General features: G+C 42.1%; 1 protein-coding gene across 1 annotated transcript in view; it reads left to right on the top strand.

The window, feature by feature from the left end:
- Window positions 1-14,429, top strand: part of LOC139581065 (GPI ethanolamine phosphate transferase 2-like) — a 114,402-nt gene that overhangs the window by 32,692 nt on the left and 67,281 nt on the right. The window contains exons 5-6 of the mRNA XM_071410429.1: window positions 6,435-6,573; window positions 10,961-11,173. Of these exons, the coding sequence (XP_071266530.1) occupies window positions 6,435-6,573; window positions 10,961-11,173 (352 nt within the window). The remainder of the gene's footprint in view (window positions 1-6,434; window positions 6,574-10,960; window positions 11,174-14,429) is intronic.

The following is a 14,429-nucleotide window of genomic DNA, read 5'->3' on the forward strand; positions in this document are numbered from 1 at the left end:
GCTATTCTTTTAAAAGTGCTTTCCTCACCATCTTAAATAAGCATGCCCCATTCCAAAAATGTATAACCAGGAACAGATATAGCCCTTGGTTTACTCCAGACCTGACTGCCCTTGACCAACACAAAAACATCCTGTGGCGTACTGCATTAGCATCGAATAGCCCCCGCGATATGCAACTTTTCAGGGATGTTAGGAACCAATATACACAGGCAGTTATGAAAGCAAAGGCTAGCTTTTTCAAACATAAATGTGCATCTCTAGCACAAACTCCCCAAAATTCTGGGACACCGTAAAGTCCATGGAGAATAACAGCACCTCCTCCCAGCTGCCCACTGCACTGAGGCTAGGAAACACTGTCACCAACGATAAATCCACGATAATTGAGAATTTCAATAAGGATTTTTCTATGGCTGGCCATGCTTTCCACCTGGCTACCCCTACCCCGGTCAACAGCCCTGCACCCCCCACAGCTACTTGCCCAAGCCTCCCCCATTTCTCCTTCACCCAAATTCAGATAGCCAATGTTCTGAATGAGCTGCAAAATCTGGACCCCTTCAAATCAGCCGGGCTAGACAATCTTGACCCTCTCTTTCTACAATTATCCGCCGCAATTGTTGCAACCCCTATTACTAGCCTGTTCAACTTCTCTTTCGTATCCCTAAAGATTGGAAAGCTGCCGCGGTCATCCTCCTCTTCAAAGGGGGAGACACTTTAGACCCAAACTGTTACAGACCTAGAGTTGAAGTCGGAAGTTTACATACACCTTAGCCACACATTTTTAATCTCAGTTTTTCAAAATTCCTGATATTTAATGTTTTAGGTCAGTTAGGATCACCACTTTATTTTAAGAATGTGAAATGTCAGAATAATAGTAGAGAGAATGATTTATTTCAGCTTTTTATTTCTTTCATCACATTCCCAGTGGGTCAGAAGTTTACATACACTCAATTAGTATTTGGTAGCATTGCCTTCAAATTGTTTACCTTGGGTCAAATGTTTCGGGTAGCCTTCCACAAGCTTCCCACAATAAATTGGGTGAGTTTTGGCCCATTCCTCCTGACAGAGCTGGTGTAACTGAGTCTGGTTTCTAGGCCTCCTTGCTCACACAACCCACAAATTTGCTATAGGATTGAGGTCAGGGCTTTGTGATGGCCACTCCAATACCTTGACTTTGTTGTCCTTACGGCATTTTGCCACAACTTTAGAAGTATGCTTGGGGTCATTGTCCATTTGGAAGACTCATTTGCGACCAAGCTTTAACTTCCTGACTGATGTCTTGAGATGTTGCTTCAATATATCCACATAATTTTTCTTTCTCATGATGCCATCTATTTTGTGAAGTGCACCAGTCTCTCCTGCAGCAAAGAACCCCCACAACATGGTGCTGCCACCCCCGTGCTTCACGGTTGGGATGGTGTTTTTCGGCTTGCAAGCATCCCCCTTTTTCCTCCAATCATAACGATGGTCATTATGGCCAAACAGTTCTATTTTTCTTTCAGCTGACCAGAGGACATTTCTCCAGAAAGTACGATCTTTGTTCCCATGTGCAGTTGCAAACCGTAGTCTGTTTTTTTTATGGTGGTTTTGGAGCAGTAGCGTCTTCTTTGCTGAGCGGCCTTTCAGGTTATGGCGATATCGGACTCTTTTTACTGTGGATATAGATACTTGTGTACCTGTTCCTTCCAGCATCTTCACAAGATCCTTTGCTGTTGTTCTGGGACTGATTTGCACTTTTCGCACCAAAGTACGTTCATCTCTAGGAGACAGAATGTGTCTCCTTCCTGAGCGGTATGACGGCTGCGTGGTCCCATGGTGTTTATACTTGCGTAATCTAAATCTTCCCGTTTATGATAGTTTTTTCCTGCATCACTAACGACTCCTTTTACCTATTCCCTGCCTGTACTTTAGCCTTTCGGATTTCCTGTTATCAACCTATTGCCTGATCTCCCTGACGACGTTACTAGCCTTTTCCCTGCCTGTACTGTTGCCTTTTTGGACCCCCTGTGTATGACTTTCTGCCTGCCCCAGGACCCAGCTACCTGCCTCCTCCTGTGGTCCTTTACAAATACACACCTGCTGCGCCCTGCTCTTGAAACCAGCTCTCTGTCTCCCATCGTGTTCATTACACGTACTGCGCTGCTCTGCCCCAGAATCATTAACCTAATATGTTTTACTTGACAATTGTTTCTGGTGTTCTCCCTAAGATCTGGAACGTTACACATATCCACCCCCTATATAAAGAAGGAAATCCTTCTGACTTAGATAACTACCATCCCATTTCTAAAGGATCTTGCCTTTCCAAACGTTTTAGAATCCGTGGCCAAGTCTCAGCTAAGAACTTTTTAAACTTTTCATTCTATTCTTAATGTGCACCAGTCTGGTTTTAGACCTGGGCATAGCACCGTTTCAACTGCTACGCTTGTTCTAGATGATGTGTTAAATTGCTTATATAAAAACCATTGTGCTGCCTTATTTATAGACCTTCCCAGGGCCTTCGACACTGTTGACCATTACATTCTCATTCAAAGGCTGAATGAAATAGGCCTGGATCAGGCTTCTTACAGGTGGTTTGAGAATGATCTGGCAACCCATGGACGTCTATGAGATACCCATAGACTTCGAGTCATTGCGCTAACGCTGGTTAGCATTGGCTCTTGAAACTACCTATAACTTCCTTCATACTGGACATAGAGACATAAAAATGGTATCCACAAGATCATCTGACTCTGGGAAAATCCCAAAGTACCCATTTAAACCACAGGTGACAGTTTTATTACTCACCACTTCATCCTGTATCAAAAGGCTGGCTGGTCCTCATTAAGGTCCCGTAGATCACTTCGTTATTCCCTTTTTGTTTACTCAAGCTTCCCTACTTACCTAACTCTGCTGTTAAAATATAAAAACATGAGATACCAAACCCGTTCACAAGGTTGGTTAACTCTTGACGTTCCTTGAGTCTCCACCGAACTAGATAAATCCACTTTTAGTTTTAAAGCACCTGAAACCAACTAAAAAATACATTGCAATTGTATGTTCTGGTGCTGCTCCTGCAATTAAAATGATTGATTGGGGACCTTCTTATTGACGAATGTAATAGTTTTTCTTAAATTTGTGGTGTAGTGGATTTTACTTGTTTTATATATTTTTTTTGTTGTTGAGAATTTGCTCCTATGAAATTGTATATGCAGGGCTCCCTTGTGAAAGAGACCCTGGTCTCAAAGGTGACTCCCTGCTTCAATAAAAGTTTTTGCTCTCAGTTTGCTCTCAGCCTCAAGTGATGGTGTTTCTGTCTTATCTGAAAGGGCGGAGCGTTCCCTTATCAAACACACACAGGCCAATACTTTTCCCACAGTAAACTCTGGTCTTATCCATGACCCAACACATTCATGGTGTGTTTATTACCGTTAGGCCAAACCAAATGACATTACATTGTCCGTGCACCATGTTATTGTATTGAATGGTTCCAAAGTGTATGTCATTGTTCCTGTATCATATTGAAGCCCAAGTATCAATATGTGTATTGAATCACTAAAGATACACACCCATAGAATTATCTATGGGTCAATTCCATGGACAACTGAGGCAAGGCATTCTCCATATTATTATCAACAAATAAAAGTATACCTTGACTACTTGAAATGAAATATTTTGAGAACTTGAATGTAGAAAGTCAAAGCGGAACCTCTTCAAGGTAGATAGTCTTCACAGAAAGCTTGGCCTGATAAAGGGGTCTCTCATCACTCATGGAAAGAACCTGAGGCCTCTAAGGGGACCTCAAAGAACATGTTTGAAAATGTGATCAATGATTGTTTTGGGAAGGTAAAACATTTTCCTTGCAAAACTCCCAAAGGAATTCTCTGCGGATACTGTGCATTTTTAAAAGGTGAAACCAGAATATTTCAAACTTCAATTGTGAGTCAAAGCACTTTGAGTAGTCTGTTTCAAGCCACAGAACAATCCATAAAAACATCCTCTTTTTGCCACTACCCAGAGAACTTCCATGCATTTATCCATTTTGGTATGACATTCCATGTCACTATGACATTCAAAGGCATGAAGTCCACAGCTTTCAATAGTGGTCTTGATCTGGCGCATTCGCTATGGGTTCCTGAGCAATCAACGTTTCAGCAAAGACGCTCAGACTTCCGAGAACGTTTGTCATTTGGTTTGAAAAGTATTGATTTTCTTCCCATTTTTAAAGCTCTGTTGAGTGCTGACCTCGGTAATAGGAGGTTGACATGCAGGACAAGGCCATCCCTCATCCTTTTACCTTTTCCTTTTTCATTCTTGCCACAATTTGCCTCAGGGTCAGCCCCTATTCTCCTAGGACATCACTCTCTCACGTTATGATCTAAACTCTGTAATGGTGCTGCAAATTGCACTCCCCTTCACCCACACAACTTGCCGTGTGAAAAGTTGAAGACAAATTGTCTTTCATTGAAAATGGGATGAGTTTATTTTTTGTTGAAAAGAAGCAGTTCGTTGGTGTCGTGTTGTTCATTCCGCTTTGTGAAACATTTACAATTTGTTGATTACTCCCAGAAGCTTGGCATTAAATCAATCGGAATAAGGCATGGCAACATATGTATTGGGTAGGCTACAAATGAGCACACTTGCAGTACCGCATCGTAAATCACAATGGCTGCCTCAGTGCAGGGGAGGGAAAGGAGCATTGTTCTCTTTCCCCTGTTTCTTTTGCTCTACCTCCTTAAAGACTCAACTGAATGAATAACCCAATCCAGGGTGATAAGGCCACTCTTTTTCTTCGCCCGCGGTTCATCGATCTTCATTCCTGACAGACTTTTCAACGTTTGTCTCCTTGCCTTCCACCAGACTGCAAATGCAACTTCCGACGTCTGGCAGGTTGACGCTCTCCTGCTGGTGCTAAGCACCCCGCTTGAGGAGGCCTTGGGTTTGTTTAGCAGAAATACAAATTGCCTGGCAGTCAGGAAAGCTCACAGAGTGGTGGTGGCGAGCAGGTCCCTGACTCGCTGCTTAAACACCAATCAAAGTTGGCCAAGTGTTGTGGGGGCTCGAGGCCTCGACTTAACTTTTCTTAATCTCCAGACTTCATCTATGGGAGTTGTGTCCCTTTTTCCGCGCAGCGCAAATGACTATTACGTAAAGCCCAACTGTCTTTGCGTTTGCAGTTAATACTGTTGTTGTGATTCAGTATTGCTTAAGTTCAGTATTGCTTGAGTTCAGTATTGCAGTATTGCTTCATGTATTATTTAATAGGCCTAGACATTTTGGTGAAATGTGGCTTATTGAATTACTTGGATTTACTGCTGCAGTGCTACTAGCTTCCTTACTAGCTACCTGGTGAGTTCTGAGGAGCCTGACATGGGTTTCCCAAAACCCGAAATAACTTTCTATTGAAGACGCAGTCGGAATTTCCCGCCACCCGATAGTTTGAAACTGTGGCTTTGGGAAAAATAAAGCATGTACCAACGAGTGGTTGATATTCATGGTCGCATGACAGCATAATTATATTTGGAATGGCCACAGGTGACTTTGCCAGATCACGTCTCTCTGCCTCCTCATGCATATACTGTACAGTACAGATTCAGCTCTCAGAGAGGGTTAGCTTATTTTTTGGGGGTAGTATAATCTACCAGGAGATGGATATAATAGTCTACAGTAGATGACACTTTTAGCATGAACTGCTCATGAGAGTAGCTGGCTATGCAGGCTGCTGACGAGGAGGAAGGTTTGGAGCGTAGCTCGCTCACTTAAAATGCCATTGATTTGAAAATAGCTGGCTTGGTTAGGGCGAGCAGCTAAACCTGGTAGGGACTCAGGCTTTCGTTAGCTTGCACTGCTAAAGGAGGCAGGCTAGTTTGGAGGAGAGTGCCTGAGAGGTTCTTTGAAGTGAAACGGCGCTAACCACCTTCCATTCCCTGAAGAGAGAGTGAGCCTAGCCCCTCAGGCGCTGTTTAGAAACTCCACTGTTTCGCTCCAGTGAATGGAGGACATGAGGTGAGGCTGCTTCTTCCAGCAGCAGGCCTCTATTTCAAACAGATATTTCCACGAGCCCCATTTCTCCGCTGACTGTGCGTTTCTATTACCTGTTGAAGCCCACACTTTCTTCCTGATAAATCCCTCGTAGGGAGTTGAGTAGAGATCAGATGACCGTGGCTAGAATTTTAAAGTAGCCCTGAATTGACTGCACAAGCGGAACAATTGTTATTTTACAATGTGAATATATGAACCCATTATGCTTACAAACTGCCGAAGGGATACAATAGAATTACTGCTGGCACTTTTAGGCTGGCATTATCTGTGAAGGATAGCCTATTGAGGCTGATGAAGACAGAGTTTTTCCCTCCCCAGACTCAGTCTTATGTCATGGGCCACTTACTGAATATATGCTAAGTTTCTGATAAATGGCCATATGTCAACATTTGGTCTGCTTGTGTCCCATGTGTCCTCAGGAGACAGAGGGTGCACTACCCTACCTGCTGGTGCTGTGTGGGGACCACGGGATGTCCGAGACGGGCAGCCACGGGGGCTCGTCTGCGCATGAGGTCAACACCCCCCTGGTGCTCATCAGCCCTGCCTTCAAGAGGAAAGGTAAGCACTTTCATTGGCTCTCCTGTTATCCTTTAGCCTGTCAGTCTCAGTCTGTCTTGCTGTCAGTGCACAACTAGGCACATTCACACTCGTGTTCAAATCCATACCACAGCACGGCTCCATAACGATATAGTGAAAATATCGTAGCTTCGGTCCACCCCTTTTATATGCATTTTCATTTGTTTTCACATAGCCACATTTTTCCTGAGTGAGGATTAATATATCTTATGATAAGCAGGGGCCTACTCCAGAGTGCCTGAGCCACACACGCATACACGCCTGGATAAATACAGTTGAAGTTAGAAGTTTACGTGCACTTAGGTTGGAGTCATTAAAACTAGTTTTTCACTTCACACTTTTCTTGTTAACAAACTATAGTTTTGGCAAGTCGGTTAGGACATCTACTTTGTGCATGTAATTTTTCCAACAATTGTTTACAGACAGATTATTTCACTTATCATTCACTGTATCACAATTCCAGTGGGTCAGAAGTTTACATACACTAAGTTGACTGTGCCTTTAAACAGCTTGGAAAATTCCAGAAAATGATGTCATGGCTTTAGAAGCTTCTGATAGGCTACTTTACATAATTTTAGTCAATTGGAGGTGTACCTGTGGATGTATTTCAAGGGCTACTTTCAAACTCAGTGGCTCTTTGCTAGACATCATGGGAAAATCAAGCCAAGACCACAGAAAACAAAATTGTAGACCTCCACAAGTCTGGTTCATCCTTGGGAGCAATTTCCAAACGCGTGAAGGTACCACGTTCATCTGTACAAACAATAGTACGCAAGTATAAACACCATGGGACCACGCAGCCGTCATACTGCTCAGGAAGGAGACGCATCTGTCTCCTAGAGATGAACGTACTTTGGTGCGAAAAGTGCAAATCAATCCCAGCAAAGGCCCTTGTGAAGATGCTGGAGGAAACAGGTACAAAAGTAGCTATTTCCACAGTAAAATGAGTCGTGTATCGACATAACCTGAAAGGCCGCTCAGCAGGGAAGACGCCACTGCTCCAAAACCGCCATAAAAAAGCCAGACTACTGTTTGCAACTGCAGATTGGGACAAATATCGTACTTTTTGGAGAATCGTCCTCTGGTCTGATGAAACAAAAATAGAACTGTTTGGCCATAATAACCATTGTTATGTTTGGAGGAAAAAGGGGGAGGCTTGCAAGCCGAAGAACACCATCCCAACCGTGAAGCACGGGGGTGGCATCATCATGTTGTGGGGGTGCTTTACTGCAGGAGTGACTGGTGCACTTCACAAAATAGATGGCATTATGTGGAACGAAAATGATGTGGATATATTGAAGCAACATCTCAAGACATCATTCAGGAAGTTAGCTTCTTCTTAATAGGGGGCGCTGTTTTCACTTTGGGAAAAAATCGCGCCCAAATTAAACGGCCTCGTACTCTGTTCTAGACCATACAATATGCATATTATTATTACTATTGGATAGAAAACACTCTGAAGTTTCTAAAACCGTTTGAATTATATCTGTGAGTAAAACAGAACTCATTTGGCAGCAAACTTCCAAACAGGAAGTGAAAATTCTGAAAATGGGGCTCTGTGTCAGGGCCTGCCTATTCAACTGGCTTATATTTATGGATCTGTATGTACTTCATACGCCTTCCACTAGATGTCAACAGGCAGTAGAATGTTGAATGGGGTGTCTAGCTTGATCTGAGACCGAATGAGAGCTTTTGGAGTGACAGGTCCGCTCTTTTGGCAGTAATCAACTGCGCGCCGGGGAACCTCACATTGTCTTCTGAAAAGCATCAGGTATACACGACGAAATGCTCCGGCTCTGATTTTATTGGATACATATGAGAAGAACATCATAAAGTAGGATTTTCAACCGAGTTTGACCAGTTTATTCGACGTTTATTGGGAATTTTGGAATTTTTCGTTCCAGGCGCAAAGATTTTTTGGACATGTGCCCTCCACATGGTTAGCCAAGTTTCTAATTCGACAGAAGAAATGGACATTCTAAAACAAAACAACGATTTATTCTGGAACTAGGACTCCTTGCACAACATTCTGATGGAAGATCATCAAAAGTAAGAGCCTTGTTGGCTCCAACAAGGCGGAGAATAGGTGAGCGCTGTCTCACAATATTGCATGCTGTATGTTGTACTAAAGTTATTTTTTTAAATCTAACACAGCGCGGTTGCATTAAGAACCAGTGTATCTTTCATTTGCTGTACAACATGTATTTTTTAGTAAAGTTTATGATGAGTTCTTTGGTTAGATTACATGACTGTCCAAAATATCTCCGGACAATTTGGTGCATCATGGCTACATATTCACAATGTAAAACCAGGATTTGTACCTCTAAATATGCACATTTTCGAACAAAACATAAATGTATTGTATAACATGATGTTATAAGACTCTCATCTGATGAAGTTGTCCAAAGGTTAGTGATTAATTTTATCTCTATTTGTGGGTTTTGTGAAAGCTATCTTTACGGTGAATAAATGGCGTTGTGTGTTTGGCTATTGTGGTGAGCTAATATAAATATATATTGTGTTTTCGCTGTAAAACACTTAAAAAATTGGAAATATTGGCTGGATTCACAAGATGTTTATCTTTCATTTGCTGTACACCATGTATTTCACGTTGCTCTCTGTAATTATTCTGGCTGTTTTGGTGCTATTTGTGATGGTGGCTGCAATGTAAAACTACGATTTATACCTCAAATATGCACATTTTCGAACAAAACATAAATGTATTGTATAACATGATGTTATAAGACTGTCATCTGATTAAGTTGTTCAAGGTTAGTGATTAATTTTATCTCTATTTGTGGGTTTTGTGAAGCTACCTTTGCGGTGGAAACATGGTGAAAACATGGCGTTGTGTGTTTGGCTACTGTGGTGAGCTAATATAAATATATATTGTGTTTTCGCTGTAAAACATTTTAAAAATCGGAAATGATGGCTGGATTCACAAGATGTTTATCTTTCATTTGCTGTATTGGACTTGTGATTTCATGAAAATTATATTATATGATATCCCTGTCGCGTTAGGCTAGGCTATGCTAGTCAGCTTTTTTGATGAGGAGGATCCCGGATCCGGGAGGGCGACTCGTTAGAGGTTAAAGCTTGGTCGCAAATGGGTCCTCCAAGCATACTTCCAAAGTTGTTGCAAAATGGCATAAGGACAACAAAGTCAAGGTATTGGAGTGGCCGTCACAAAGCCCTGACCTCAACCCTATAGAAAATTTGTGCGCAGGACTGAAAAAGCGTGTGCAAGCAAGGAGGCCTAGAAACCTGACTCAGTTACACCAGCTCTGTCGGGAGGAATGGGCCAAAATTCACCCAACCTATTGTGGGAAGCTTGTTGAAGTCTACCTGAAACGTTTGACCCAAGTTAAACAATTTAAAGGCAATGCTACCCAATACTAATTGATTGTATGTAAACTTCTGACCCACTGGGAATGTGATGAAAGAAATAAAAGCTGAAATAAATCATTCTCTCTACTATTATTCTGACATTTCACATTCTTAAAATAAAGTGGTGATCCTAACTGACCTAAAACAGGACATTTTTACTAGGATTAAATATCAGGAATTGTGAAAAACTTGAGTTTAAATGTATTTGGCTAAGGTATGTAAACTTCCAACTTCAACTGTAAATATATAAACACACACATACTCTCTCTCACAACGGAGCTCTGACTGTGAGAAACGATGACGTATTTCACGTACACACAGACACCACCATCTCTCAGCTGAGCTCTCACACTGTGAGAAGCGGTGACGTCTTGACACCGTGTGAAGAGGAGCTCGTTAACATCTCGCCGCTCCGTGACGAACGTGTCGGTGGCCGTCCATGTGAATGTGATAATTGTTTCCTCATTCGCCACATATATTGCCGAGATCACTCCTCATCTACGTGGGTTTATTTCAGGCTGATCAGATTGTCCTGAGAGACTGGCTGAGAAATGATGGACAGGCTCATGCAGTAGCTTGTACTGTAGGGCCTCTGAGACGTGAGCAGAACACCAGAATTCATCTTCTGGATTAACCTGTCAACTCAACTGTCAGTATTAAGATTGACCTTTTATCAAACCGAGAAACTGGACACAGCATTGATAAAATATAAATATATGTTGTTGTTGTATTTTAAGTTGTGCTCCACAAACTAAATCAATAATTATTTTAAAAATATGGCATGGTAGGGGTTGATTAGGGATTCAAATGTTCTGCCCTGTAACTTCTCAAATGATTTTGAATGGGACTGAATTGTGTGTCCCCAGAAGGTCATTTATACAAGACTGTGTGTCTTTGCCTGTATGCCTCCTTCCAGGCATGTGTCTCTATGTCCTGAGATACTCCCCTCAATCTATCTCCTCTCTTTACTCCTTATAACCAGTGGGGATGGAAAAGCCGCCAACAGTAGAGCAGGTGGACCTGACCCCAACCTTGGCCCTTGGTCTGGGCCTGCCCATCTCCCAGAACAGCGTGGGCCGCTTCATCCAGCCCGTGGTGGAGGACGCCTCGCTCAGGGACCAGCTACGCTTCCTGCACCTCAACGGCCACCAGCTGAGCTGCCTGCTGAAGGACAGCATGCCAGCCTATGAGAAAGGTAAGAGGGAATGGTGCAGTGCAGTGGTAGTGCCAAATCAGAGCAGAGAAAGGTTAAATCAGCTCCCAGCCTCCCAAATCTACAGAGTTGTCCGTGTCTACAAAGCTAATCAGAAAAAGCCAAGGACAAGTAGCTAAATTCAAGTGTGTTACTAATACAAACACAAGCAAGTATACAGGCGCTTAGGCACATACATACCATTTGTGGCGTGGGCACACACACACACACACACACACACGCACGCACGCACGCACGCACGCACACACACACACACACACACACAGCATCTGGCCCTGGAATCCTTTAAGTCTGTAAATAAATGTATTGACACCCACAAAGGATTCAACAGGGTTGAGTCACAAAGATTGCCTTTGGTTGCCTATCTCCAGAGGACAATCCGGCCCTCCTTTCCCCTCTCTCTCTTTCTCTGTCTGCACACACACACACAGCCCCCCTCTGCAGGGTTCTACACTCTCCTACTTCTATTATCTTACTGAATCACTGTCAAAGAAAGAAACAAATAGAAAGGATACGATTATCCACCTTAAGGGGTTCTTCCTCTCACACACACACACACACACACACACACACACACACACACACACACACACACACACACACACACACACACACACACACACACACACACACACCGCCCCCGTAGTTCCATTTCAATCTTGGCTGCTGTGTTTAGGCTGTGTTGTTTACAGGTCAAAGTGAGGCTGTGAGACACAAAAGAAGAAGCCTGGGCCCATATCCACAAGCATCTCAGAAAAGGTCCTAGGAATCCCTTTTAAGACAACAAACCTCCCAGCTCAGAGTAGGTTTTAGGATAATGTTAAGACACTGCTCAGACAAACTCTGAGCCAGGAGTAAAATTATGTCTTAAAAGTTTATCTCATCTGGTAATCACGACACTTTGAGGTACTGCGAAGGAAAGATAAGGATGTTTCTCATTGACATTGTTGCAAATGATGGGGAATAACCAATCGTGATGAGGCATCGCCAGCTGCAAACTCTGTATCACGCTTTAGACAACCACAGTGAATGTGACTGGACATCAAATATTGCAATGGTAAAATGTTTGATAAGCTGTCTGTCATTTTCGCCTGACATGATCACTTTGCCTATTCTTAATTATTGCCTAATATGTTGGCATGCATACTTTTATTTATTTTTATTTTACAATTCTGATGTTTTGAAAATGTTACCATTATATCAACACACTCGTCACTCTCATTTTACAACTCTAAATCGCTCTGGCACAGTAGGCATCAAATCACTTGCCGATAATGTTGTATATAATGTTCCATACAACATTTGAAAGGCCTATCATTTTCACTGAACACAATCAAAGTTAACATAAGCTCTAGATTTCCTTCAATTGCCCAATTTATAGGCATGTCCAATTTAGGCATATTTTTTAACAACGTGAAATTGCGCTCCAAATGGATAACTTGAAATAACATGATAACAAAAAAAATTACGAAAAACATTAGCGTAATGGTTATGACCATTTAGTCGTGTCATGTGAAATGGGCCTTCTGAAATCATTGTCAAAAGCGCCAGAGATACTGTTGCATGTAGGTCTACATTATTTATGGGTTGATCATATAGAAAAATCAAAGCATTATTTTAACAACACCATTTTTAGATTATCAAGACCTGATTGTAACTCCTGACTGCTCATGAGCTATCCTAAATGTCTATTGACTAGGTGTGACTCTTATGACCACAGATGCCTCATGCTTACCTTTTATTTCTGCCCATAAGAGTAGGAGTAAAATGTCTCTCTTCTCAGCACTTAGGACCAATTGTCTACTCTGAGATGCTAATAGACCCTGTGCTTGGTCTATTACAGTGGACGATCTGTAATAGGTCATTTAGACAGTCTCTCTTCCCAGTTTTCAAAATTGCTCCTGCACTTTTATGTGGTTCATCTTCTAAAAAAGGGAGGTCTCAAATGTGCAATATAAATGTACAGAAATAAAGTGGTACAGAGGTAAAAGGGGTTCACATGCAACTCCAGGGTTGTGGGTTTGATTTCCTCAGGTTCCCCATGCTGTGTATGTTAATTTAGGCGCTATTTGACATGTCAGAATCCCTTGATGATTCTCTGCGGGTGTTCCAACTCGACAGTATAGGAACATATTCCATATTCATTGGAGGCACGGTTCCCACTTCAGAATGATCTGTGATCTGGATTTTGAAAAAGGAAGATCCTTGTCGGGGGAGAGATCCGTAGAGCGCGTGTGGGGCGTGTCTGTGTTTGCATGTGTCTCTCGTCGGAGTACTTGAACCTGATCAAAGCCACGTCTCACAACGCAGATTTGTGTTGGCGAACGTGGCTGCATTTACAAAGGCAGGCCAATTCTGATATTTTTTTGTCACCGATTAGTCTTTTGACCGATCGGATCTGCTTTGAGAAAGATCTGATAGGATTGGTCAAAAGACAAATATCAGAATTGGACTGTGTGTGTAAACGCAGCTTGTGTCAAAACAAGCCCTCTTGCGACACACATGTTCTTTCACTGAGTGCTATGCCACATACACTCCTCTCCATATGTATTTGGACAGTGAAGTGAATTTGTCAAAATACTTATGACATCTTCAAATGTGGGTACTAGATATATAAAGTGCTTTCATTTAAAAACTGTAAAACAGTTTTGTATGAAAATACCCTCAAATATTATGTGACATTCTGTGCTGTTGCTTCATATGAAACATGGTATCTCAAATCCAGAATGCTGGAGTATAGGACCAAATAAAAATGTTTAGCTTCACTGTCCAAATGCATATGGAGGGGAGTGTAAATAGACGCATAGATACACACGGACATACACACGTGCACACACACACACACACACAGTTCTACATAGTTAGAGTGTAAGATTGTGTTTAAATTAAGTATGTATTTTAACAGTGACGAAAGGTATTAATTATGGAATTTGACGACAACAACACATACACCACACCTGTGTGTGTTACCTGGCAGACTATAGCATAGAGCAGTATTTCTCAATTTATTGCATGTTCTTGCATAATTTAATGTGATTTATTTTATTTAACCTTTATTTAACTAGGCAAGTCAGTTCAGAACAAATTCTTATTTACAATGACAGCCTACCAAAAGGCAAAAGGCCTCCTGTGGGGACGGGAGCCTGGGATTACAAAAATGTAATAAATAACATATAAATATAGGACAAAACACACGGCATGCCCAATGAGACAACACAACACTACATAGAGACCTAAG

This window comes from Salvelinus alpinus, chromosome 7 (genome assembly GCF_045679555.1).
Source record: "Salvelinus alpinus chromosome 7, SLU_Salpinus.1, whole genome shotgun sequence".
Lineage (NCBI taxonomy): Eukaryota > Metazoa > Chordata > Actinopteri > Salmoniformes > Salmonidae > Salvelinus > Salvelinus alpinus.